The 26762-nt window shown below is 39.6% G+C and overlaps 2 protein-coding genes across 3 annotated transcripts; both read right to left on the bottom strand.

Moving 5' to 3' along the window:
* Positions 1-845: 845 nt before the first annotated feature.
* LOC115799081 (coiled-coil domain-containing protein 106-like) lies at positions 846-11869 on the bottom strand. Of its 2 annotated transcripts, XM_030756040.1 has the most exons (6): positions 11709-11869; positions 5648-5865; positions 5035-5247; positions 4531-4737; positions 3768-4080; positions 846-3008 (listed from the first exon to the last, which is right to left on the bottom strand). In XM_030756040.1, the coding sequence occupies exons 2-6, from the start codon at positions 5853-5855 to the stop codon at positions 2906-2908; spliced, it is 1044 nt and encodes a 347-aa protein (XP_030611900.1). In that variant the 5' UTR covers positions 5856-5865; positions 11709-11869; the 3' UTR covers positions 846-2905. The 2 variants fall into 2 exon arrangements, with proteins under 2 accessions (XP_030611900.1, XP_030611901.1); XM_030756041.1 differs by lacking the exon at positions 846-3008 and having other exon boundaries at positions 3037-4080.
* Positions 11870-14560: 2691 nt separating this feature from the next.
* On the bottom strand, positions 14561-25787 carry anxa13 (annexin A13). Its single transcript, XM_030756533.1, has 11 exons — positions 25644-25787; positions 21980-22055; positions 21786-21880; positions 21441-21611; positions 21321-21354; positions 18811-18890; positions 18507-18575; positions 18316-18417; positions 18058-18133; positions 17679-17791; positions 14561-16008 (listed from the first exon to the last, which is right to left on the bottom strand). Exons 1-11 carry the CDS (start codon positions 25656-25658, stop codon positions 15889-15891), a joined length of 951 nt encoding a protein of 316 aa, XP_030612393.1. The 5' UTR covers positions 25659-25787; the 3' UTR covers positions 14561-15888.
* Positions 25788-26762: the final 975 nt, after the last annotated feature.

The following is a 26762-nucleotide window of genomic DNA, read 5'->3' as shown; positions in this document are numbered from 1 at the left end:
CCAGGTGGATGGGCTGACCAGAATGGTACAGACTCAGACTCAAAGCCTGATGAACCTGAGCCGTAGACTTGGGGAGTAGCAGGTGAGAGGGGTTCGATCTGGAGATAAGGTACGGTTCTGCTCAGTGAGGACGGTAACTAATGAATTTGGATTATTGGATTTACTGAATGGTTTCCCAGTGAGACTGAAGGCTGTTGAAAAAACAAGCAGCCTGTTCCAAAACAACACCTGCATTATCAGAATTCGGCTCCCTAGCCGGCCTTGGCTGGCAATCATATCTCTCCAGAACTATGTGTGAAGGCCGCTATCCCCCTCAGCCCTCTCTGTGATTTGTGAAGCTGGATCTGGTGTACCAAGGCTGCTGATGAACTTCCATCACTATCAGCAAACTGTTTGCCTGGGAGCTGGCATCTGGGCTCCACAATGCCCCCACCCTCTCGTCTCCGTCTGCGTCCCCTCCTGACCCTGACCCTACCCACCATACTGCTATCCCGGCTTTATATGTGCAATATGCTTTTTGCTGAGGTGTTTTTTGGAACCTCGTAAGGTGTTCTTTATGAACACAGTATGAGATGATTTTTTTGAACCTAACTATCCCAATGTATCTCTTTCTGTCTCTCTGCTAAAGGTAGCGCCGTTGTGAAACGGTTGCATGACCTCAGACATCTGTCCCCCCCTGTCTGTGTTATGTTTTTGTTTTGGATGGATGTTCTGTTAACTGCAATTTCCCCATTTGTGGGACTAATAAAGGCATTCTTGATACTCTTAAGCCGCATTTCCATACGGGACGACTCGGCACGGGTCGCCTCGATTCGCCGCGGTTTTATGGCGTTTCCATTAGTAACTGGTACAAGTTTGCTTTTTCGTACCCACTCACCCGAGGTTCTGAGCGATATGAGGCAATACAAAAATGTGACGTGGAGGATAGCATGCCACTGATAGGCCAGGAAGTGTCGTCACTATCAGAGGCATGAGAGCGACTCCTTCACCAGAATCAAGCCTGCCATTTTTAAAACCATACAGCAAGAAACTGGAGGCACAAAGCACCGGTTGAATCCCCAGACCGACAGTTTGCAGCAATAGGTTTGCAACATGAGAGCCATCTGAAATGCTCACACAGCATACATATTATAACCCCATACTGCCGGGTGATCTCCGCTGAAGCACTGTTACCTGCCCCTACTAGCCGAACAGCTGGTTAGCACAGAGCCGACCGGAGGGCTGATCAAAGGATCTTTGAATTACCGTTATAACACAACCGTTTGTCCTATCGAGAAAATTCAAACAGTTTCTGAAAACTGAGAAACTGCACTTCACAACCAATATAGGGTATTACTGTGGTGTTATTACAGTAATTGTTGCCGTAAGTCCGCGAACGGGGGCTCTTTTGAAGTACACTGAGCCGATTATGTTCGGGGGTATAGGGTTATACTTAACAATGATAACCTTCATCCATTAACACATTGTATGGGGGACTTATGCATGATGATTATATTAAACTGGCATTAGCTGTTAGCTTGCCTCTATCTCATCTATTGTTGTGTTGTGTTTTGAGCCGCGCATGAGTCACGTCATGAGACTACTGCCCGCGCTGCTATATCGACTCCACCCACACTGTGGTGGCCCTCAATTGCAATGGAAACACAACACAACTGTGCCGAGTTGTGTTGACCGAGTCGACTCGTCCCGTATGGAAATGCGGCTTTAGTCTCTAACTGGCAGTTCCAAGTGTCACAGTCTATTGCCTGCCCCAAGGCAGACAAGTATTCAGTGTCACAAACTACATGATTACCTCATGGTAACCTGTTTTGTGTTTACGCACAGTCACTGTAAACAGTGCGGGAGGCACTATGTTCGATGCAGCATGGATTACCACAGGTGGTACATGATTTCCACGTTTTTCGGTCTCCTGCTCTTGGCCATAAGGCACAACGTCGACCCTTTGCAGCAGGAGCATCATGAATCTGGCGGGCAGGATCAATCTCGTATCCGAGTGCTCTGAGTCCAGATCCATGTTATCAACCCCACCTTTTGTACTGTTGTAATAGTGGATGATCTCGGGTTTGGTGGCTTCTCCTTCAACGGAATCATCATGATGAAGTGAGCTAAGCAGTATGACTGCCTTTCCGTTCTTAAGAACATAAGACACGAGTCTTCTCCCCCTGGATTCACTGATGAATGCTCTGCCCTTGCTCTGTTTGGCAGCATCTCCTTTGGAATGTCAGCTTTGTTCTTTCTCATTGTCCCAACCATTGTCGTGTTGTTAGCAAGAAGGAAGTCGCAAAGTTGTACAGAAGTGAAGAAGTTATCGCAGACGACATTTCTCCCTTTACCTAACCATGGTCAAACCATGTCCTTCACGACGCGTTCTCCCTGACTTTTCTCTGGATGGTTGTCTACTTTCCCCAGGTACACCTGACCGTTTAGTGGATACAATGTGGATGCGCAACAATTCCACCATATCTTATACCGTACTTGGCCAGTTTGCTTGCCATGTATTGGCATGGAAGGGGTCATAGCTCATAGTAGCTCGAAATATTGGCCTTCCTTTTCTGAAGGACCACATTTCTTGCAATGATTCCATGCCCGCTCGATTTACCCCTGCAGAGAGTAGTAACCCAATAAAAGCTTTGAATTCGATTTGAGTCAGAGCTTTCCACTTCCGTTTATTGTCAGGATGAGCATCGTTCCAAAGCCTAAAACTGCACTCAGCCTCTTGGTTAGTTTCACGAATTATAATATCCATGATCTCGTTTGTCAATAAAAGTTTGAAGGTCTCCTTTATTGATTCTGTCTTAGACTCCCATGTTGGTCCCATTGTTTCATGAATTATATCTTGCTGTCTGCATTTGTGGATGGCTGGAACGTCTTCGAAATCACTGACGTCATCATCATCAAAATCATATTAAGCGTCATCATCTTCACTATTGTCCTCAGCCAAAATTCGGCGTATTGCCTCTGCACCATCAAATTTTGCTTGACGCCCAGTCATACTGCTAGGTTTATACCTGAAAAAAATAATGTCGGACGTTATATTCCTTACATGGTTCATAAGGGCATGACAGCTTTTATGGTGACCTGTGTGCATGACTCAATAACTCAAACTACTTGATTCATAGGTGAAAACTGTATTGGGATGTCACCCTAATGAGGTTGAATTCTGTTTGAAACAAATGAAAGACGCCATGATTCAGCAGGAGAACTTGTGTCTATATTCTTGGAAAATTATGCAGTATATGAAACTCATGATGAAAACTATTTTTTACATCTTTGAACACCCCTAAAAAAAACTCAAGTTCTGGAAAATGGAAATTGACCAGCCACCATTTTGAAGTAAATGACAAGAGACATGATCTGTAAACATAATCTAGCATGTGAGCACTGCCATCTTGTGGTCATTTCTTTCACTACATGCATAAGAAAAAATATTTTCCTAAATAAAAGGTAGCTGCAGACATTTTCTTTTGGCTATTAAAAACAAAACACTCTTAATATATATATATAAATTAAAGTGAGAATACTAAAAATGATATAGTTAAACATTTCTGAACCACTGAGGCATAAAACATAAATGGGAAAAAAAAGCTAATTGAATCATTGGAATCCATCAGTTCAGATTGGAAGAAAAAACAAACCAACCAACCAAAGAACATAATTTTGTGAAGGCATTATACACCATCTCAATATAATTATATTAACATCAACCTATTAAGATGCTCTCTGAAGGACCACCTAGCTGTGGCAGGTGAGAATGCAACAACCTCGACCTTTTCCCAGAGATGGGCAGAAGCTCGCCGTTGGCTTTCATCTGGTCTATTTTCCTGGACAGGTCAGTGTCACTGTCAATGACCAATGTGCACCGCTGGGCGTAGCTGACCAGAGTCTCTTCCCCTTGGCGAAAACTGCCAACCAAGGAGACCATGTCTTTGCCCGCCAGGTGGAGCTCGGCAATCGATGCCGTGTTGGCAATGGTGTTCCGGTCGATTCCAAGATGGCGGAAGGCTTCGCTCATACTTTTCTTCTTGATGAAGGCGGACAGGACTTGTTTGTAGCGGTGAATGACGTACTGGACTCCGGTAGCTAGTAGAAACAGACGACAGGTTATAAAATATTTGAGAAAAGAAAAACATGCTAAAAAACTGCTTACCAGAGTACTATTACATGACTTTGAAGATTTCACCTGCTTCAGTTTGACTGAAAACCCAAAGAATTAAATTTTTTCTCTTAATGTATTTTTAATAAGTCAGTAAGACTGCTGCTGTCTTACTCTGATAGCTGGGAAAACAACTAAAACTTCTGTATTATAACAGCAGCTGATTATCTGCACTGTCTTCATGGTTTGTGACTTTGTTTTTATGAAGGTGTGTGGTAAATGAATGGAACTTGTTGACTGCTTTACATCTTCCTGCTCAACCAACCAGTCAGTGCCAACAAGAATCCATAAAGCACATGATTGAGGCATCAGACTAACCAGTGGGACTGATGCATACCTAAATTCTGGTCAAACACATGATATAACAGGATCATTACCTCTCTTCCTGCTGTAGTCCTTCCCTTTCTTTGATCTTTTCTTGTCCTTATGGTGTTTCTTCCGTCTGTGTTCACTAGAGGCTGCAGACATTTCCGATGAGTCGGATGCCTCAGAGCTGCTGTTGCTGCTGCTGGAGGAACTGGAAGAAGCCCTTTCTCTCTTTCGAGATTTACTTTCTGAATGCTGCACTCTGCTCAGTTTTGGAGCTGAAAAAGACAAAAAATACATGACAAGAATAAGAGTATAAAAGCATGTTAAAAGGCTTTCTGATATTATTATACAGTAGATACTGTATACATAAATATTGTTAGAGTAAGAACAAAGTTGACCTGGACAGATCTACCTATAGATACATGCTGCAGAGCCAACACTTAGCTGGCTAAAAGACCCCATTTTGTGTCATTCATAATTAGCAGTTGATGTTTAAGATCAGTACCATGTGGCATAATATATACATTAAGAAATGCTAGAAACATTATTCATACTACACTTCAGTTACTGACCTTCAGTCACAGGACTGGGTGCAGCAAACGCTGCCATGGAGCGGTTACTTGTGAGGTTTTCAATCTGGCTCCTTAAGAACTTGCGGTCCTGCATCAGATCCTCCACCTGCCTCTCGAGAGCAGCAATGCGTTCCTGTTTGCTCTCCAGCATGCACTGCAGCTTGGTGATGGTCAACAGCACCCTCGGGGGTAGACCCTCTACTTGTGAGGCAGCTAGAAAAAGACAAGACAGCCAAAAAAAGCAGATTAGAAACACACAAGTTAAACTTCTATCATATAAAAACTTCAGGTTTGTTATTGGCATTGTTTTTTTGTAGAAAGGCTGATGTGCTTTTCAGACACTCGTTTTGGTATTTGTAGGAGATGAGAGTATAAACTCAAACAAAGAATTACTCATTTTTTTAACTGCTTAACCAACATGCTCAAATCATAACTGTGCCAGTGGGAAGTAATATAATTGCTTAATAGCAGAAAGCAGGAAGAAGCTGAATAAATGAAGCAGAAACTTTATTGTTTAAAAGGACAATAACTACTCAAAACAAAATGACCTGTTTATATTTTCCTCAGTAATCTGCAGATATGAAACAGCAGATACTGGCTCAGCTGTTCTTACCAGACATGGCACTGCTGGGTGTGTTGTCCTGAACAGCATCTGCTGATGCATCAGTCTGAAAGTTCTCCCACTTAATGATACGAAGGTCATCTTGTTCCTGCTTTAGCCAGGCAGGAGATCTGAGGTGCTCCTTTGTCCTCACCGAGCTGGAGTCAATTTCTACACATGGCGAATAACACGATGGCTCCTGCTGCCAAACGGACGACATCTCGTCAAACCTGGACAAGAACAAAAGGTGGGTACGAAGAGTCACAAAGGTCACAGGTTGAAGGAAAGAGTGATGTAAGAGTGACATGGATGACACCCCACAGGTAAAACATTGTCAGGCAGTAGAGCAAGTTTTCCACCAATCAGAAGGTTGACAGTTTGACTCTGCCTCCTCAGCCTGTCAAAATCACTGTTGGAAAGATACTGAACCTCAAAAATTGCCTCATCTTTTTGTGTAATACATCAAGGGCTTAGGCCTCAAGTCACACAGGCCTAGAGTGCAGTTACACATTTTTTAAAGTTTCATTATTGGTCAGGGAGTGGTTGGCGAGTAGTTGTAGAGAAGTTGGCATCTTCCATGCAAACTAGGGGCAATCTGCTAGTGACCAAAGCAATCAAAATGAGGTTTTAGTTGCAGCACCCTCTGTTGACCCCAGAAACTTCCAGCAACCAATCACCAAGTACTGTGGGAAAACACATTTTTCCAGAGCACCTGGGGATCAGTAACCTGTCTCCAGGCCTGTGTGACTGAGGCCTTATAAACCTGTGAAGTCATCAATGGTGATGACCCCAGCACTAAACCCAAAAGGACTTTTGGAAGAAAAATATGATGTAATGTTTCAGGTGCATTTAAGTTAGAATGATTTTCTTTTTTTTCTTTTTTTGCCTGATTGCCAAGACTTAGAAGAATTTAAAAAATGACATTCTGATAGCACAGAAATTAAGATAATCATTGAAATGACTTTGAAGTCACAGGGTTAAAGTGAAAAGAGTAAAATATTTACTGAATTAGGGCAGATTTTTATAATACCTTTCTTTTTATTCCACAAACAGAATAGGAATAAGTTTTAAAAGCTAGCCCACAATCTTTTAAAAGTGTTCATGAGCTGAAGAACTGGTTAATTATTATTATTTTTTTAAATTACACTCCTGCATATTTAAAGTCAACATAACTATAGTATATTATTGTCAATGTGCTTGTATTTTATAACTAGGGAAAATAAAATATTTCAAAATCTAAAAAGCAAAAACAGAGTTTCAAATGGCTTACCCTCGTGTGGCGGCTTGTGTTGGTACAATGTTTACCAACAGCTGGCTGCAAGTAAACCTGCACCAAAGCTGTATCCATAGCAACAGGATATGATCTTGTAATTATGAGATCTGTATCTTGTAATTAAGAGATGAAGATCTTGTAATTATAAGATCTTTTTTATAAGATGCAGATCTTCTAATTATGAGATGGTACGTTAAAATTACAAGACACAGAAGTCATAATTACGAGATAACATCGCCAGTTCGTGCAACGTGATACTGAGTGAAGAACTGCTTTAAGTAAAACTGAAACATGACTCATTGTGCTTTAATACCTGAACAATGCTTATGCAGTGTGACGGCCCTCTACAGCCTCGTTTAAAGCAACGGGAGCTGTCACTCAAAATTAACATAATAAAGACAATATTGCCATCATATAGTAGGTCATGGACAGCATGCTTTAGTCCATATGTAGGTCTGAGGTATGCAGGGTTTGAGCTGCAGCCAGGCTTACAATGAGAAGAGATTTAGTCTTTTCGATCCTCTTGTATAGGCAGGAAATCGTACATGTCGTATGAAGGGATGCACCCATTTCTCTGCCAAACATTGGCTGCCTGTCAACCTATCAGCAGATAAAATGACATTCACCACTGGCAATGTATGTTTATCTGTTGTCTACCAGCTATTTATATTTGATCCAGTTTTATAAGTGTTTGTGATTAAATTTGTGATCATTCAAAAACAAAGTGATGAAGGACTGAAAGAATAGTTATTGGTGCTGTTTAATAAAAACCAAAACACTAATAAGCTGATATGAAATTTATGACTCAACTTTACAATTTTTGGATATTAAATAATGAAAGAAAATTAAATCTGCCTGTGTTAATGCATTACATTCATTAAGAAATCAGATGCTTGATTAGAATTTTAATTATTATGTGATTTACCTTTATTTTAATATAAAAGAGATGAAAATCTCTTATGTGGGAGATCAGGGAAAGGTAGCATCCATACAAACTTTAAACACCAAACATGATCCAGCGTAAAATGCAGTTTATCCAAGATGTACAAAATATCCACAACAACAAAACACTTGCGGGTCATTGGAAAATCGATGGGTGCCTCCCATCTGAACCCTTAAGGATTAGCTTGTAATAATAATATTGGGTGACTTTAGCAATATTTAATGACGACATGCAAATTTTACCTCAAGCCTAAAGATTTTTTCAGTGGAGCTCTTCACTGGAGTTGTCTTTTAGTCTAGGACTAAATCCATGTCTGGGAACTAGATTTTGGTGTCACAATCTAAAGTCAAATTTTTGTTTTTGTCCAGTATATATTTTGTCTATAAGGGACAGTTTATAATTTTGTTTACTGGCTGGCAGAAGATTTTCACATTTCAAACTGGGCCGCAGCAGTCAGAAGTTTGGGAATGGCTGATCTAGAAAGATGTTCAGACATTAGACTGTGTATCAATTTATTTGACCCTTCTAATGAAATGATGTGCTAAACCACTGGAACAAAAATACTCAGTTAAAGTACATTTGTAGCATATAAACTGCAGAAATCATTCTAAACTTCACTGTGTGAGGAATGTTTTGTAGTAAAAAAATAAATAAATACAACACATTCAATGATGCATTAATTCTTCAAAGGTTCTACCTGATGTTTTAAATTAGCTGCCTACACTGGCCTGAAACACTAATTAATGCACGGGTTATGAGGAATATGTAAGAGTTAATAGCAATTTATGAGTATCTATACATAAGAATAATGTCCAAAGTGCATCAATGCAAACACTCAGATATATTTATCCTCATTATAACGGATGTCATGTTGATCATAGCTTGCGGTCTGCAAGTAAGCAAGTGACCTGAGCGTTAGCTTTTCATGACACCACTGGCTCTGTGGGCCTTTGGTTAATGATCAGTGATTAATGATTGACAAATAAACTCAGCTGCATCTGTTTGGCTTTACTGCTGCAGTGAGCAGCGCTTTAACCTTTGTGCAAAGGCCTCAACATTTATTAATCAAGAACCACGAGTTCATGACATATCACGCATTAGGACATCATCCGGTTGGATGGTGGGTAACAGGGTGCAGACTGCTACCAGTAGAGGTGTATAGCATGCAGATGCTGTGAAGTCTATAACATCTAAACCTAGTGAGTGGGGCAGGCTGGCTTACAATCCACCAAGAAATGATAAACTGGATTTAATATTAAAACTGAACTTTTATTGAATTATCAGGCAAGAGACATAGTTTTCTTGAAGTCATTTCTAAAGTACAGCCACTTAAACTGACTTAAAAAAAAAAAATAAGTAGGAAAAACTTTTTTTGAAGTAAAAATTAAAAAAAATAAAATTGCTTTTAAGAAAAGTTAGATTTCACAGGCTGGTGGTGTTTAGTACCACTAGAGGTTGAAGTTTCAAATGTGGCTGAGCCTCCTCATCCACATAAACCAAATTGCTGCTTCTGCAGCTAAACAAAGCTTTGATGGTCGTTTCTACTGGTGCAGTTCAGTGGGATCGAATATCAGAGGCTGCCTGCAACATGTACAGACGCACACCCTGTAATTTCTAAGATATGAAGGGTGCGGTTGGTTCTGCGCTGAAAAACACAAAAACTCAATTTAGGGGGATAAATTGGTGACAAGTTATAAAAGAAATATGAATAATATGACTTTAAGTGATTAGACTCTTTACATACTGACTTTTATGCCACCAAATGAACTCAAACTTGGTTTCTCTCAGTCAAACTTTTCATCAGAAAGGAGAAAAGTGCAGCACACACAATGAGGCACTAAAAACAAAAATGATCTAATGTCAAAGTTTAGGAAGAGTGAAAGGGAAAGTTCATAAGATGGTAGTGAGACCTGCTAGGATGTATGGTTTGGTGTAATAAGAGCTGGAGGTGGCAAAACTTAAAATGCTAAAATTTTCATTAGGCATGACCACCAGGGTGGACAGGATTAGAAATGAGTGCATCAGAGGAACGGCTCAAGATGATCTGATTGGAAACAAAGTTATAGAGAGCAAGGCTGAGACGGTTTAGACGTGTGCAGAGGAGGGACAGTGAATATACTGGACAACGGATGTTGAATACGGAGATACCAGGCAGGATAAAAAGAGGACGGCCACAGAGAAGTTTCATGGATGTAGTGAAGGAAAACATGCAGCGGGTCAGTGTGTCAATTCAATTCAATTTTATTAATATAGCACCAAATCATAACAACAGTAGCTTCAAGTCGCAGAGGTGGATGCTAGGGATAGGGTGAGACGGAGGCAGATGGTCTGCTGTGGCGACCCTTGAAGGAAGCAGCCCAAAGAAGAAGAAGAGTACTGCCAAAGCCTAAATGGTACGGGAACGCTGAAAAAAGTGGCCATAAATGCAAGTATAAAATGACAAAATCAACCAATGAAAACGCAATATATATACAATATATAAAATATAAATATATATATATATATATATATATATATATATATATATATATATATATATATATATATATATATATATATATATATATATGAGGGGATAGCTGCTTAAATTCTTTGGCCCAACCTTAAACAATTTCAATTTTATATATATATATATATATATATATATATATATATATATATATATATATATATTGTTTCTCATTCCAGGCAAGGAAATGCTTAATTTCTGCAACTTCTTTTTTTTTTTTACTTTTATTGGATTACAGTTATCTGTTCTTTATGAATACAGCCTTTGCTCTCACAATATTTTGCAAATGTTTGTCCCCAGAGACAGAACTGAATTAGGAAACACGACTTTTAAACACACTGCCCCATTTTCCTGGAATAATCTACAGAAGGAACTGAAATGGTGAGAATGGGGGAGTTTATGATGGGGGAAGACTTTTAATGTGAGTGAGACTTTTACCTGAAGGGTGTATGTGTCAAATCAGCACAAAACTAACCCATGAAATCACAACATAGTGACTAAATGCTCACGACACATCTGCATTCACTCCAGCAAGCATTGCCTTTAAATTTCTCTTGCATGTCTTTTTAAGAGCTATGTTAATACTAGCTTTGATATTAGAATTCTCAGTGCGCTGCTAGAATTAAGACATTGTTCTCACAATTCTGAATATGATCTTTGAATACTGGCTTTGAGCTTAGCATTCTCAGTGTGTTGGTAGAATTCTTCCTTTGTTGTGACAATTCTTGATTTGATCTTTCTTTAATAAGATGTAATAGCTGCAGCCACAAGAGAAGTGGTGCGTTTAGGTGCTCCATGCCTTGATGCAGTATATCAAATGATAGCAGTTTATGTGCTCAAGTAAACTGGAGGAAGTGGACATCACTGCTTTACTTCGTGTTTCCATGGAGATTTTGACTGACTCTTTCACAAGCTGCAGCACCCAAACACAAGTATGTGAGTGAGTGCTGCAGTGATTATCTGACTCCAAAAAACACATTAATATGCGTGAGTTAGTCTCAGGGAAATAAATTCTCAAGGTCTGAAGCGATTAAGAGAAAAACATGGAGCTTAACATAAGTGCAACATAAAGTCTGGAGCCCTGTTATTTTACCCTCTATGTTAATTACAGAAGCATAAATGTGTTTGGCGACTATTACACGCACACACGCACAAAAGAATATTTGGTATGGCAGAAGTTACAAACCTTATAAAACATACAAAGGTGCAACGTTTAGAAGGCTACAAAAGGGTAACCATGTCTCCTTACAGTCGGTTTAATTAGCTCCTACCAAGATGGATGCTAATGACTAATTACAGTAAAAAGGGGGGGGAAAGGGGAGCAAAGAACAAAGCCAGGGAAACGTACCTTTAAGAGAGTCCAGCGGATACAAGTGGAGGTGATAATTTCGTCGTGTTTGTCCTGCTGAAATGTAACCTGAAGTAAATCACCCGGTTTTGGGGGAAACATAAACAAAGACGGGGTGAAAAAATGAGAGACCACAGTAACACGCATGTCTTGCAGAAGGGGCGGAGCCACGGCGCTGCCTTCAGGTGCTCCGCAGAAAGACGAAATTCTCATAACTCATTTAATTAGAGTTTGGAGAACTGGCGCAAAGAAAACGCTCGATTTCGTGAACCACAATAGTTTGTTTTCAAAACTGTGGCGCTAAGGTATCACAGGTATAGCCAATATAACTGTTTGCAAGGTTATTTAAGGAGCAGGAAATAATATATATCACTCCACTATTGTAAGTCACAGCTTCTGGATGTAACAGCAATGTTTGTGATTCATCAGACAATTTTAAATCTCTACTTGTTGCAGATGACACCACTGTTATCTGTTGTGGTGCTACTTTCAGCTGCTCCCTTGCCACAAGTCCTCACCACAGCAGGCAGAGTTTAACACTGGATGCCCTTCCTGACGCAACCCCAAAGGGGATTTGTGTCTGTAGCTGAAAAACAAACCAGCGACCTTTTGATTGTCGGCCAAATGGGTTAGCCACTACACCACTGGGGGCACTAGTTTCTGTTCTGGTGATAAATTAATTACATTGTTGGGCAGTGTTAATAATTAAATTATCCATCCATCCATCTATCCATTTTCTTCCGCTTATCCTGAGCCTGGTCACGAGGGCAGCAGCCTAAGCAAAGAAGCACAGACCTCCCCCTCCCCAGCCACCTCCTCCAGCTCATCTGGGGGGACCCCAAGGTGTTTCCAGGCCAACCAAGGGATATAATCTCTCCAGGGTATCCTGGGTCTGCCACAGGGCATTTCATTGTCAAATTAGAAAAATAGTTTGATGCAAATGGATTGACCTTAAACGCAGACCCCAAAAAAAGGTTGTTTTCTTTTTGGAAATAAGAGTAAATCTGTACAGTTTGGTGGAGCAAAAATAAACAGATCAGAAACTCTCTTGGAAATACAAGCTATATTCAATTGAAAATCTAAAAAATAGATTGTTATATTGCATAAACTTAAATAACAGTTAAAGGTGGCTGGGGAGAGGGAGGCTGGATAGATGGATGAATAGTTTCTCCCTTTCAAAAGACAACATAAAAGATGGACATAGCTGCTGTGACATCACCCATTGAGTCATGAAGCCTTAAGTCGAGTATTTTCACCTTTCCCATATTGGTGTTTTGAAACCTGATGTGATGAACAAGAGGTGAATCTGACTATCCTGGATAATCCTCCTTTCTGATTCCTAGAATGATGGTAATTTACAAAGCTGACTTCATGCTCTGTTCAGTATGATTTCAAAGTAGCAACTGAGCCAATAAACTCATCAAAAAGCATTCACTGGGGTCATTAAGAAGAACGCAATTTTAAGCCACTTCCACTTTGGCTGCATTTTTCAGTCCTACATCCCATCTTTTATAGTATGTTAATAACTCTACTGGGTTGTTATGAGTCATCATCATCAAATAATCATGTAAAAGTTAAACATGTGTAAATGTTGTATCAAGTGTTATTTGGAAGTATTTTGGGTAACTGGATTTGAGATGAAAACTGAACAATGAGACAAAATTATTTTATGTCAGGCCATTTACACATAACAGTATTAACATTAAAACAGACATTTTAAGTAGATACCCAGATTTCAGCATTTTCTTGCATTGGTCTGTTTCCCTCTTTTGGCTAAATGACCTGCGGAGAAAAGTCTTTGACTGAACACTTCTTTAGCCTTCGCACAGTTCTTGCAAAGTTTTGACGTGTGTTTGAGCTCCTTACCCATCTACATGAAGATGCAAACCAGATGTTGTAGTACTACACTATATGGACAGAAGTAGTGGGCCACGTACGCATTACACTTCCAGGAGCTGAACCCACGCAATGAAGCTTCCTGCACACCGTTTTTTGCTGCTGTTAATGCCTAAAGAGGTGTAGAACCGTGCATTTACTGAGTCAGCAGTGTCGGTGACTTTTATGCACTATGCATTTTATGTGGTCTGTCACTTAATACTATTTACAGTTGAATGTGGAATATCTAGAAGGGAAGAAATTTCACAACTTGACGTTTTGCAGCCATGTCATCTCATTATAGCAGCACACTCAATTTCCAGTGAGGTTTTTAGGAAGAACATTCTCTTACTGTAAAAATGTTTGTAAAGCAAACTGAATGGTTAGGTGCTTGGTGGTGATAATGAGACTGAAAACAGATTAAGAAAGAGGTGTGCCCCAGTGGTTGTGCCCATATAGTGTACTTCTGCTTGGTCATGGTGAAATTGGTAGGCAAAACACTCCCACAGAAATCCAAGTACCCTTAGGCAACCCCCACACTTTTTGAGTTTTAAATGTTTCTGAATCATGACTTTCTAATTATTTTCAAGTTTGCATAAAAATAACACATGCTCTCAAACCCCTGGATTCTGCTTCCAGTATGTGACAGTATAAGAATGTTCTTACAATCTCAGAGCAACGTTGGGTGAAATAAAAGTAAGCAAAAGAGTTAGCTTCCAGCTTGGTAAACTGTGGCCTTTGCATTTAAACATTTCCCACTTTGACTTTCTAAATGCATAAAAACTACAGGTTGCTGAGTATGCCTTCAATAGTGTTTGCATATTTCCGACTGTTCTTGAAGGGAGCAAAGGGGTGGTGACAGCTTTGAAGGGGGCGTGTCCTTCCGTAGCACATAAAACGATAGGATATTTCCCATTCCCGTCTGGCACGTTCAGTTGCTGTTGGGGTTAGTGTGGTAGGAATAAAATCAGACATGATGACGTTACAGGAAACTTTATTAGCAGTTAGACTAAAATTCTTTGGCTACAGAGAGGCTAATATGCAGACTGATGCTGTGACTATCTCATGTGCTGTATGTCACTTGAGTATCTACTCAGCTTGTCGCAAAAATGTTTACAATAGTGGTCACTCATAAAGTAAATCTCAGCTGCCATTAACAGACACATATGAGACAGGTGTCAGATTTTCCAGATGTTAAACACCGAGCTGAACATTATGATCAGCTTTCTTTTTACATAACTTCTGGCTTATCCTAACCATTTCACTAAATAATGCTATGAACTCTTCTGTGTTAGTCATAAAATATAAAAAAATATATGTATAACAAGGTGAGATATATTTGGATTTGTCAGGTCTTTTTGTGCAACTTAATGTACTTAATGTAACTCAATATCAATACTTCAACGAGCAACTGATAAAATATATAACCTCTACTGTGAAATCAGTTCAGAAAATCCGTTCACATGACATTGCATTGCCTTCATGATACCACCTGATACTCCTTCATCACAAACTTTCACATTTATTCATTTAAAAGCCCAAAGCCATGCTGCGTGATTGCATTAGCTATAACAGTATAACAGTCACAGAGTTTGGGTCAATGAGGGTGAAACGGGTCAAAGAGTGATTTGATTTAAAGCAGTATGATACTTATATAAAAATCTCAATTCATTAGCGAATGCAGGAGAATCAGGCAGCGAAGCAGAAACAGGTCTTATATTTGTAACGTCATTATCTTATTAATGCCTAGTGTGTCATATTTGACACAATTAGTTTTTATGAGTTTTTGAGACTTCTACATCAAGTCAGATGCAGCAAATGTGATACAAATGAAAACTCATTAATGCAAATTGATATATTTATTTTTTTGGCAATTATTTCGTGGTTCAGGCTTTAAAGAGTTAAACGGTCTGATCACACCGTGCTCAATGTAATTGATTCAGTATGACTACAACTTTCTCCTGTTTGTCCTGCAGAAATTTGGTGCTTTACTTTATAATTGCCATTATATAAATGCTGGTTAATTTAAGGATAAAAATTGACTAAGAAATGGGCAGTAATTGTCAGACACAGTTTCACTCACTGCTAAATTCTAAGTAAGAGAATCAAGGTCAGTGTCTGTGAAAGAGGTAAACGTGGTGCTCCAACCACATTAAGTTAGTTTAGACAAAACATGAGCCAAGTTAATGATTTAATCACCTACCACCCTCCGGTTCCCTTCATAATATCATACAGGGAGAGTGAGTGAAGTTAGTTTGTTTCACAAACAACCTTCGTGCTGCCTGCCTGCCTGCCTCTCTGGCCTTCAGTGGCAGATGGCCACAAGGAGACGCTTAAAGTCGCCGCTGCACTCGTCCTTCAGGGCGTCCTTCAGGGACACATCGTACTTCTCCAGGTACATGTCTTTGATGGTCTCCAAATCATACTGTTGAAAAAGAAAAAAAAAGAAACTGAAATAGAAAACCAGAGTAGACTTTATGTGGAGCCTGCCACAGGTCAACCCAGTCAGCCCAATCAGTTTCAAGTTAACCCACTAGCTGTGAATATCAAATTCACAGCTGGTGTATGTGGAGAAGACAAAATCATGTGTAAAGTCTCAGTCACACAGGCCAAGAGACCAGTTGGTAAGCCCCTGGAAACCTCCAGTCCCTGGAAAAATGTATATTCCCCAGTCAGTTGATGACTGGGTCACTGGAGGTTCCTGTGTGAAAGTGGTCACACCCTCCTCATGATGGCTTTGTTCACTAACAGATTGCTGCAGTTGCCAGCAGTTTGCCTGGAAGATGTTGACCAGCCTGCAAACACTGAATAACAACCGAGTGGGAGTTAAAGATGAAATGGTGGTTCTATGCAACCTGTTGGCAACTACGGCAGTCTGCTAGTGACCAAAGCAATTGCAAGGAGGTTTCAGTTGTAACATTGTATACATGTTTGTGATCAATTTCAGCTAGTGAGAGCCAGCAACATCCTGCAACCACTTGCCAACTGGTTGGGCAATTTACATTTTTCTATAGCAACCAGTGGTTACCGTGGTGTTACTGACTTCAGGCCTGTGTGACTGAGGCTTAGAAATAAGTTCGACAATGGCTGCCAGCAACCTACAACAACCACTCACAACTGGTCAGGGAATACTCATCTTTCTCTAGTGCTCAGAGGTTGCCAGACAGTTGCCAACTGCTACGCCTGTGTGGCTGGGGCTAAATCTAGAGAAGCCTCATCTACATTCTGTACTTGTTTGATTTCTTACATCATATATTTTATGATTATTTTAGTATAAAATCTTTGAGTTGCAATAAAAAAAATCTTTTGTATACTATAAAAAAGAAAACATGTTCTTGTTCATATCACAGACAGGACAGGATAACCTAGATTTTGCCTGAAGATGGCAGTGAACAATCAGCTTTCACAGCCTAATATGTGACTGTGACATCCAAGTGCATAAACGCTACAAAGCATAGGTCACAATATGTGACCTGTTTAGTAATCACAGCTACATTGCAAATCTTTGTAATCATTTTTTATCCCGTATTTTATATTGACAGTCATTGCCAGTCATGTTGCCACTGTAGCTTTTAAGTTTTTTATAGCTGTGCTCTTGGTGCGTTGAACTCTGTGGCCCACAACATGAATGCTATTATGAAAAAAAAAATCTTTACAGTCACCTGTTTTGTGCATACCAGTTACAACAAGCAGAATACGTTCACAAGGGTAATACAACTCAGCTCAACGGATGTCTCGACTGTCTTAGTGGCTATGCTTGAGATTTTTTGGTGTATGAAATTCTAGTTGTGACTTCTGAATTAAAAAAAAGAAATGAAACAAAAAGACTGTGACATTCAAAATGTCAAATTTGGCTTCAGAATCATAGTCCACAAACAATGAATGTGGTCATGGTGGTTATGACAATCTTTTATGTACAGTCTCTGGAATTTACCCAGTTTGGATACTAGTTAACATACTTGGTTAACATACTTGGTTAACATACTTGGTTTGCATATTATTAAGTATTAGCTAATCAAAATGGCTTTGGTTGTCCCAGTGAAATTTAACTTTAACGTCCTTACAAATACAGGCATGGATCTTTAGTGCAACTACCTCAGCACGACACACAATGATGCGAATCAGGGTGTCCTCATCAGTGCCTGCTCCTTTCATTGCTTTGTTCAGACGTCTGGCGAAGTAGAGCTGCGGGTTCTTAGCAACTCTCACTGTGAGGAGGAAGAAAAGGTTTCATTAAATTCAGCAGGTTTTTTTTCCTCCTGTTAAATTAAACCATATGGTCTGCTTATTAAACACTTTCCCCAAATTTTTATTAATATAGAACATTTACCTAAAGTGTTTTCCTAACATCTAGCATACAAAAAACTGGCAGTTTGCCCTGCGATTTTGGAGGGATTCCTGTAAGAATCTAATTTTTTTTATCATCAAGGATTGTTTTATTTTTAATATTAACAGCTTTCCGATTCACACTAACCGAGAGCAGTGTAGCATTTTTTCAGTGTCCCTGAAGTCTCTCTCTCAATGGCGTCTAGGATTTCAGTTCCAGAGAGCTGTAGAGAGAAAATGACTAGCTGAGTTAAGCACTGTAAATGTCTTAAAGGGTTCATTTTCCACATGCAAAGCTTTCTTAACAGTGTGCAGTGATTTGTTGGGAGGTTATCAGGAGATACTGGATAGTGATTTATGGAAGCTGATATGCAATATCACTGCAGCTGTGGACAGAAATACCTACCTGCTCATATATCTTGAAGGTGACCTGGAGCTGCAGGTAATTTCTGGTGGCCAGGATATGGGTGAAAGTGGATTCATCTGTCCCAAAATGACCCTCACCAGCCTGCATGAGTTCAGCAAATAATTAATGCTGTTCAGGGTCAATAAATCTCCCACAAAGCCATTATGAAGTATGTAAAAATTAAACTGTACCTCAAACAGGGCAATAGCATCTTGTTCAGCCAGAGCCTCATCCACCTCGTAAGTCTCATCTCTGTTGCCCTGGAAGAAGAAGATGATTAAGAAGACTTTGGCCCTTACTGAGGCCTTTCTCTCTGACTCAAGCAATTTTATCTGGCCTCTGTTTTACTCATGAGAGGGTTTCTGGATGGTGGCCAGTGTGTGTGTGTGTTTATAGGGCACGGTTTGGCATAGGGAGAGTGAGCTTGATTTCAGTTGAGAGACAGATGGGAGGAATTTAGTTACACGAGTGGAGTAGAAACTCAGGGCCACTTACCTCCAAAAGAGCTGTGAGAAGGTTTCTAACATCCCCGCTCGTATCACCCTCGATATCGGCTTCAAGATCACGCTCGTGCACTGCAAGAGCGACACCAAGGAAAGTCACAAATCAGGAGAACCAACAGATATTGTTGTGCCATAAGATAATGTGTCAGGGTGACTGTCTAGGTTTTTTGGAGAGCACTTAAAGTTTGTATTTTCCTAGATTTCATCCTCTTCCTTTCATAGTGCTATGATGGGAGTGTATTTTAGTTTCATGAGACTGCAAATCTGTCTTCAATAATGGATTTCTATCTGCATGACTATGAGTCTTTTAATTCTCATAGGCATAACGCTTTAGATCTGAAGTTTGGGGGCATTTTTTGCAGCAGTAAATCAAAGGACAAGCCAAACTTTCACAGGCACAGCTGTATGCCTATCTGTCCAAAAGCAGGAGCTGGCAGATGAAGGAACTATTGACCCTCTGAATCTATTCAGCATTGCTTTGCAATAACCTTCATAAGCTTACAGCCTCTGTCACCTTATCAGTAAACTCTTCCCAACAAATGACTTTGATAGTGCCCGTCCACCTGAAGGTATAACCCACAAAGCGATTACTGTTTGGCCCCAAAGTGGCCGACATCTGGTTGACATTAAATGACTGTGATGATTCAGGGTTAATATGGATGCCCACCACCTGCCATAACCTATTCACAATATTCAGGTCATAGCTAGGCAAGTCATAAGAGGTGAGACATTACTGGCCAGATTAGGTTGGTATGGTTATAGTTTATTTCTTTCAGTGGGATGATGTGCAGGTGGTCAGTTGTGATTTCTCCACACACAAATTTTGTAACACCTGGACTACCCAGCTGACTTTATTGCAGTTTGAGCTTTTTTTTTGCAACTGTTCACTTATTATTCTTTCCTTATTATATATAAAAGTATACAGAAAACAAGGTTTCACAAGCAAGAGCAGGAATCCAGAATTTATTAAGATATTAAATCAGTGTCAAAAATGGCATAGAAAACAGTGGGTGTGATTTTCAGTGCGGTCCTGTGTCCTATAACAGATTTATTACATGAAAAGTAGTGCTGCACACATTTAAACATTTTGTCTTGGATAATTGTTTTCCAAAGAAAACAAATATTTAGAGCTTTTATTGAAGTAAAAGCCTACTTAAGTAGCTTAATAGGGCACAAATTGTACAATCAAAATATATTTAAAGCATCTAAAGCAGGCATAATGTGCTCATTAAGTAGAAATTTACTTTTTATAATCATACTCATCACATTACTGAATCATTGCAGCTGTTAATGATTTTAATTACTTCTATATTGCTGGGTAGCTTGAGCTATAATAATGTAATTTATCTGGAAAATAATAAGTGCCTAAAGCTTTAAAATAAATTGTATGGAGTATAAAGCACAGTGTTTGCATCCAAAATATAGCAGTAAGTAACTTAACATAAACATACTTTACTATTAGTAAATTAAACCAGCACCTTATTAAAGTGTTCAAGCTACATTTCTAGTGGTCCTATCGATGCTGTCATGCTGGGCATTGTAAGATTAACAGTCCTCTAGTCCAGTGGGGTGGGGGTCAGGGGGCATATTTGTATTATTGAGGGTTAACAGGCTATTATTAATACTTTATAGTAAGACAATACCAGAGGCAGACAAAGAAAACCAAGCTTTTAACGAGGGCATCTGGTTGTCATGCTATTCATTACTGGTCTGTTAAGCATTAATAAAATATTTGATAACTATAATATGTTACGTGAGCATTTCCATGGACGCTTGGTATTATAATTGTATTATATGTTTAACTGCAGTAGGCACTGCATCTGCTGTCGTCCTAGCTTTATGCTGTCCCAAGTAAAAAGCCAATACCCAGTAAGGTCATCAAAGTCTTCACTCATGTCTGCAAGCGTCAGCTAACAACATGCTAAATAATGATATGAGCTGCTTCGCCCAAGCAACAATAAAGCACATGAACAGCTATGCGTGCTATGCTAACAACCTGTTGTGCTAACTATCGTGCCTACAGGTTATGGCTCATTAAAAGCCGCCAAACAGATCAACCAACCAATGCTCTAGTCAATGAATCCTAATAAAATACCAAACTCTTTAAAACAATTATTACTCTGTGGAAAATTACAATGACAAACTTATATTTAGAATATATTTTTGAGGAATTATCTAACCTCTTCCATGCATAATTTTTTTTTTTTAAAAAAGAAAGAGAATAGAGGTTACTCTCTAGAAAATCTATGTGATTTCAGTTGCTGTAACCAGAGTACTGAAACAAAACAGGCTATGGTAATATAATCAGCTGTTAGCATGGGTGTAATACTAAAAAGGAAGTTAAACAGGATGGGCCTTGACTAAACAAAATGTGACAGGGCACTAGAGACAGAAATAGTGAGCTACTGTATGGGGTGTATGTTGACCCAAATGAGTCACCTTTAGTAATTTCATCACACAGAGAAGAGATTTAAAAACAGCAAAATTGCTTACTATACTTACCCTGAAAGTAGCATTCCTTGAACATGGCAATGTCCTGTTAAAAAGCAAGTAGAAATTTCTTCTGAATTTGGTTTGCAGAGTGTCTGTATAAATATATATTTGGTATATTTTGCAGCTTACAGCGTTGGTAGCAGTGCAGAGGATCTCCACCAGGACATCCTCATCAGTGCCTGGACCTTTCATGGCCTTCCTGAGCTCCTTCACTGCGTAGATGACCGGTGGGTCCAGCATGGCGAGGATGGCATTCTCAAAGTTTCCTGACAGCTCACTCTTCAACACATCCACCAATTCCTACCCCAGACAGACATGATTTTCATTCATCCATTTATTTTAAGCAGGAAAATTTTTTAAAAAAGCATCTCTTTTGCAAGAGTGTCCTGGCCAATGCCTTTAAGGAGCAGAAACACAGAAGATTTTTTTTTTTCTAATACATTTGAAATTAGAAACATGGCAAATGGCACTCACGTCATCATATTTTTCAAAATAAGCCTGTTTAATTTCCTGACGCTGAGCTGAACTGCGGTTTGCCAAGATGTCAGTGATAGCCTGCTCGTCAGTTCCTGAAAAGAAATCACAACAGAACAGATGCAGAACAATCAGATGCATCCTTTCCAAGTTCAGGGATTCAAAAGTTTATTGTTGTCATATTTACTACCTACCAAACCCTTTGCAGGCTTTGCGGATGGCCTTGATGTCAGCAACGACATCAAAATCCTCATAGGGAAAAATTGTGGGCTGAGAAAACAAAAATAATACTGTTACGAACAGTAACTGTTATGGATACACACTGACTACAGCTAATCACTGTTTATGCATGGATTTGTGATAGCATACAAGAGCAGTTGGCCGCTGGGGGAGGGGATTGTGCTTCTGGCTGAGGAATTCAGGGACTCTTTAAACAAACTTTGTGGAGGCCACATGAATGAAAGCAGTCAGTAAAGTGCCAAAAGCAGTGTGAAAGGGGTTTCATTGAGAGAGAACAGTCTCCCATAATAGAGATACAGAAGATACACTCATCATGGCCATGGATGTCGTGATAATTTAATACATATAGGCTCAAATATATACATTATATTAGGAGGGGGCATGGAGGGGGAAGAGAATCCATTCAGCATAGTATCACAATATTTTGCGTGATGATACTGTATCGATACAGGGACACCAAATATCTATGTTTTATTAAATAAATGAAAATACTCTGGGAATACTATGAACAAGAAGGCTCATCTCATGCACCACCATTCTGAGATAACGTCAGCCGAGCAAACTTAAATTAAATCGGCTCAACAACAACAACAAAAAAAAACAAAACTTGAGAAGGCTACCTCCTAATTCAGAGCAAGCTAATGGCTCAGCCACAGGAGTAAAAATAAGGAAAACAACCTCCCTGCATCGACCAGATCACAACAAACAGTCACCTCAAAGTGCTTTATATTGTAAGGTAAAGACCCTACAATAATTACCGAGAAAACCCAACAATCAAAACAACCCCCTGTGAGCAAGCACTTGGTGACAGTGGGAAGGAAAAACTACCTTTTAACAGGAAGAAACCTGTGACAGAACAGAAGAGAGCCAGAGATTAATAATAATTAATGATTAAATGAGTATAAACAGAGTGAAAAGAGGTGAATGAAAAGAAACACTCAGTGCATCATGGGAACCCCCAGCAGCCTAGGCCTATAACAGTGTAACTAAGGTATGGTTCAGGGTCACCTGATCCAGCCCTAACTAGGCCTATTGCAGCATAACTAAGCTTGATCAAAAAGGAAATGTTTAGCTTAATCTTAAGATTAGAGAGCGTGTCTGTCTCGTGAATCCAAACTGGGAGCTGGTTCCACAGAAGAGGGGCCTGAAAGCTGAAGTCTCTGCTTCCCATTGTACTTTAAAGAAACCTCTAGGAACCAGAAGTAAGCCAGCAGTGTGAGAGCAAAGTGCTGTGCTAGTCCCTGTCAGTACTCTCGCTGCAGCATTTTGGATTAGCTGAAGGCTTTGCAGGGAGCTTTTAGGACAACCTGATAATAATGAATTACAATACTCCAGCCTAGAAGTAAAAAATACATGAATTAGCTTTTCAGCATCACGCTGAGACAGGAAAATAAATGGTGCCTGCCTGGTGAGTATATTTGTCAATGGTGTTTGGAGGGAGTTTCAAACCTAAGAACACTGTGCTAACTGTCAATCATGGTGGTAGTAGCATCACACTCTGGGGCTGTTGCTTCCAGTGGGATTGGTACACTGCACAAAGTGGATGGAATAATAAAGAAGAAAGACTTCCTCCAAATTATTCAACTTCACCTCAAATCAACAGCTATATGTTAAAACCTGGAACCGAATTGGGTGTTCCAGCATGACTATGATCCCATACACACATCAAAACTGATTTTGTAATCCATAAATCAGTCTAACAATAAGCCTCTGCAATGGCCTTCCCAAAGCCCCGACCTCAAGCCTATTGAACATTTGTAGACTCCACTTGAAAGCTGAATCTGGGCCAGGAAACCAACTAGAATTGGTGAACTTTATTTAATGACTTTGAATGAAGTCCACCAATTCTGCCCAGAAGAGTGGTCAAACATCCAGCCAGAATTATGCCAAAAGCTTGGTGATGGCGACTAAAAGCACCTGGTCAAGGTGTAACTTGCTAAGGGACATTTAAAAAATATATATCTGTACATTATATGTATACATTTGAGCCTTTATGTATACTTGTGACCCCGTGTGGATTAGAGAAAATCCAAAGTAAATTCAAACTTTTGCACCCAATTCTTGTTTTTTAAAGTCATAAAAGATGTATGCTGTGCAATCATTCCACTCTAGAAAAAGAACAGTTCAAAGAAATCATTAAAAGCCCCAAATTACCACGACATCCATGCCCATGATGAGTGTATGGAAACGTCTGACCACAACTGTGTCTATGCTTTTGTTATGTATCAGTCATTGTGGTGGGGTTTGGCCTGGCAGTTTTATTTAGTTTCTGAATATGAATGGATGTTGTTTGAGCTGTAAAACAAACCTAGCTTTGAGGGGCTCACAAGCTGGCTACTCCTACTGCTGGTGTTTTACAAAACGTGATTGTCTGCCAAAAAGTGACTTCCAGTGTTTATGCTTTTTACATAATATCCACAGCTGGGATAGGCTCCGGCACCGCTGTGACTCTGAATTGGATAAGCAGAAGAAAATGGATGGATGGATGGATTGCAGCTTCTACCTTGTGACAGAAATGTTCTTTCTGCCTCAAAATGACTTGATATTATTCATGAGAGTATAACTTTTATAATAACTTTTTGGCAAATAATCACTTTTTGACACAAAACTGGCCCCAAGCCTGGATAAATGGGAGGGTTGCCAAATTAAACATGTGTCCACCTGCTGTTGCAACCCCTTGGAAAGTGATAAGCGAGCAGCTGAAAGTACCAATATCTAAGGGATCCCACTCAGTTTCCCCAGTATTGAAAAGGTATTGATTTATAGCTGACCAGGAGATGATCCTGTGGTTTTAAAACCATCATTTTTGTGCAGTGGATAGAATATGTTTTCGTTGAGATTAACCTCTATGGATTCAGAAAAATAAATTCAGACTAGTGTTTTCTTTTTGGTTTTTTTGCTTTTTCTTGTTTTGTTTTTTTTGTTTTAACATTGCAGGCTGGAAAATGAAGTCAGGTAGTGGTTAGTATGGCTTAGAAACGTTTTCAGTGGTCCTGTGGTCTCACTCTATACTCTTAGTAAATTATGAAAATATATGAGAAGTATAGCTACAGAATTCGCTCACTCAAATATAAACAATAGTGTCGACTGACCATACTGATGATGAACATGGATAGGATAGGGTACAGAAAAAGACAAATCTAACACAAAATGCACAGTCGAGTCATTAAAGAAAAAAAAAAAACGCATCTAACGGAGCTGTGATGAATTCCGCAGAGGAGTGGCCCTTTCCTCTGACTAAACCCCGATACGTCGTCTCCAGGACGGTGTAATTTGCAACCTTTGTACCTCCCGAGACTTAAAGAAACAGCGCTTACTAAGAATCTGAATCCACAACTCTTCATTTATTCATTTTAGCCGCAATAATGGAGGCTCAAAGTAATGAAATGAGCTGCGCGTAAAGTCTTAAAAGTGACAGCTGAATGTAAATAAAATGGTTTAAGAATAAATTTCTGCATAGAATAAATTCCCGCAGTCGTTATTCCTGATGACTGACCATAACCGAAGGTATGGCCCACACAGATTTTAAAGGGCGAAGCCCGAACCGCTTTTTAAAAAAATATTTCTAGCCTTTAATCTGTGCGTTTTCAGAGAGATCAGAAGAAGACTGATGCCTACTTGACAGTTGCCCATTTTCGTGGTGATTATCCGTCAGCAGCGGGTGATCTGTTGGTGAAAGTGGCAGCCTGGGGTGGGTTTAGGGGATATTTGACTTCTTCTGACCAAACTGCGACTCTCAGCTGCTCATACCGGAATGTGACGTCACCGCGGAACGCAGCGTATCTCTATTGACCATACTGTACATGCGCAGTCAACATCCACAGCCCCCCTGGTTTCTGGCTGTAGCTTAAAGATCCGCTCAAAACATGTTCAAAGAAAGGGGACACAACAGTCACTGTCTGCTTTGTATTATATAATAATTTCTATTAGAAATTATTCAGATTAATTTCTCAGGCTCTTATCAGATGACATGCAAATATTTGTAATGGTCAGTAACAGAATATGGTGCACACTGTCAACTAATATAAAATAATATAATATAAAGTTAAAGCAGCCCCACTACGGGGTTGGTTGACACATGCAGTGGGGCTGATTGGAACCAGTTCATAGCATGCTTTTGACTACTGTTTAACTATTTTAACTTAGTACTGAGAAATATGACAGTTTAAAGTGTGCCAACCAGCCATGCTCTCCCCTCTCGGAGTGATACACTACATTGCTAGATCCTCATTAAAATTACTTTTGCAAATTAAAGATGGCAGCATTCTCCACAACTGTCTTACTGTCTTTTGATTGAATGCCCTTTGTAAAGGTTTGAACAACAGGTGGAGCTTTGGTACTCACAGCCAGAGCTGCGTGCTCTGGCTAATATGACCATATTAGGATATCCCATCTCACTGATGTCATACAGAACGTGGAGTAGAAAATTGACTGAAACTGAGTATTCAGATCAGCCTCTTTTGCCTCATAGGGATTGCACATATACAGACCTCATTATTTGAAACTTTGGCCATATTTAATATGAACATTCACTGGTATGTATGTATGTATGTATGTAGTATGTATGAGGGGAAAAAAGGAAAGCATAATAGAGTTTCTGTAATGGGAACATCTAGCCAGTTTAAACCAGTGGAAAATGGAAATGGAAATCTGTCACCAATCACCTGAGTCATGAGCTCAGATATTAACTTATAGTTTTAATGGTCTAATGCAAGGTTTTCAAACGTAGCTGAAAAT

This window comes from Archocentrus centrarchus, chromosome 20, assembly GCF_007364275.1.
Source record: "Archocentrus centrarchus isolate MPI-CPG fArcCen1 chromosome 20, fArcCen1, whole genome shotgun sequence".
Taxonomy (NCBI): domain Eukaryota; kingdom Metazoa; phylum Chordata; class Actinopteri; order Cichliformes; family Cichlidae; genus Archocentrus; species Archocentrus centrarchus.
This window is presented reverse-complemented; position numbering and strand designations above follow the sequence as displayed.

What these genes read in the sequence shown, in the direction of transcription:
- LOC115799081 (XM_030756040.1), bottom strand. Translation starts at nt 5,855, where the DNA reads ATGTCGTCCGTTTGGCAGCAGGAGCCATCGTGTTATTCGCCATGTGTA. An exon ending in ACCCAGTCCTGTGACTGAAG is followed by an intron (nt 4,738 to 5,034) that starts GTCAGTAACTGA and finishes TGTCTTTTTCAG; the next exon opens with CTCCAAAACTGAGCAGAGTG. An exon ending in CTGCCCATCTCTGGGAAAAG is followed by an intron (nt 3,009 to 3,767) that starts GTCGAGGTTGTT and finishes TATTTTTTTCAG; the next exon opens with GTATAAACCTAGCAGTATGA.
- anxa13 (XM_030756533.1), bottom strand. An exon ending in ATTTTGAAAAATATGATGAC is followed by an intron (nt 21,612 to 21,785) that starts GTGAGTGCCATT and finishes TGTCTGGGGTAG; the next exon opens with GAATTGGTGGATGTGTTGAA. An exon ending in AAAATGCTACACTGCTCTCG is followed by an intron (nt 17,792 to 18,057) that starts GTTAGTGTGAAT and finishes TCCTCCTCACAG; the next exon opens with TGAGAGTTGCTAAGAACCCG.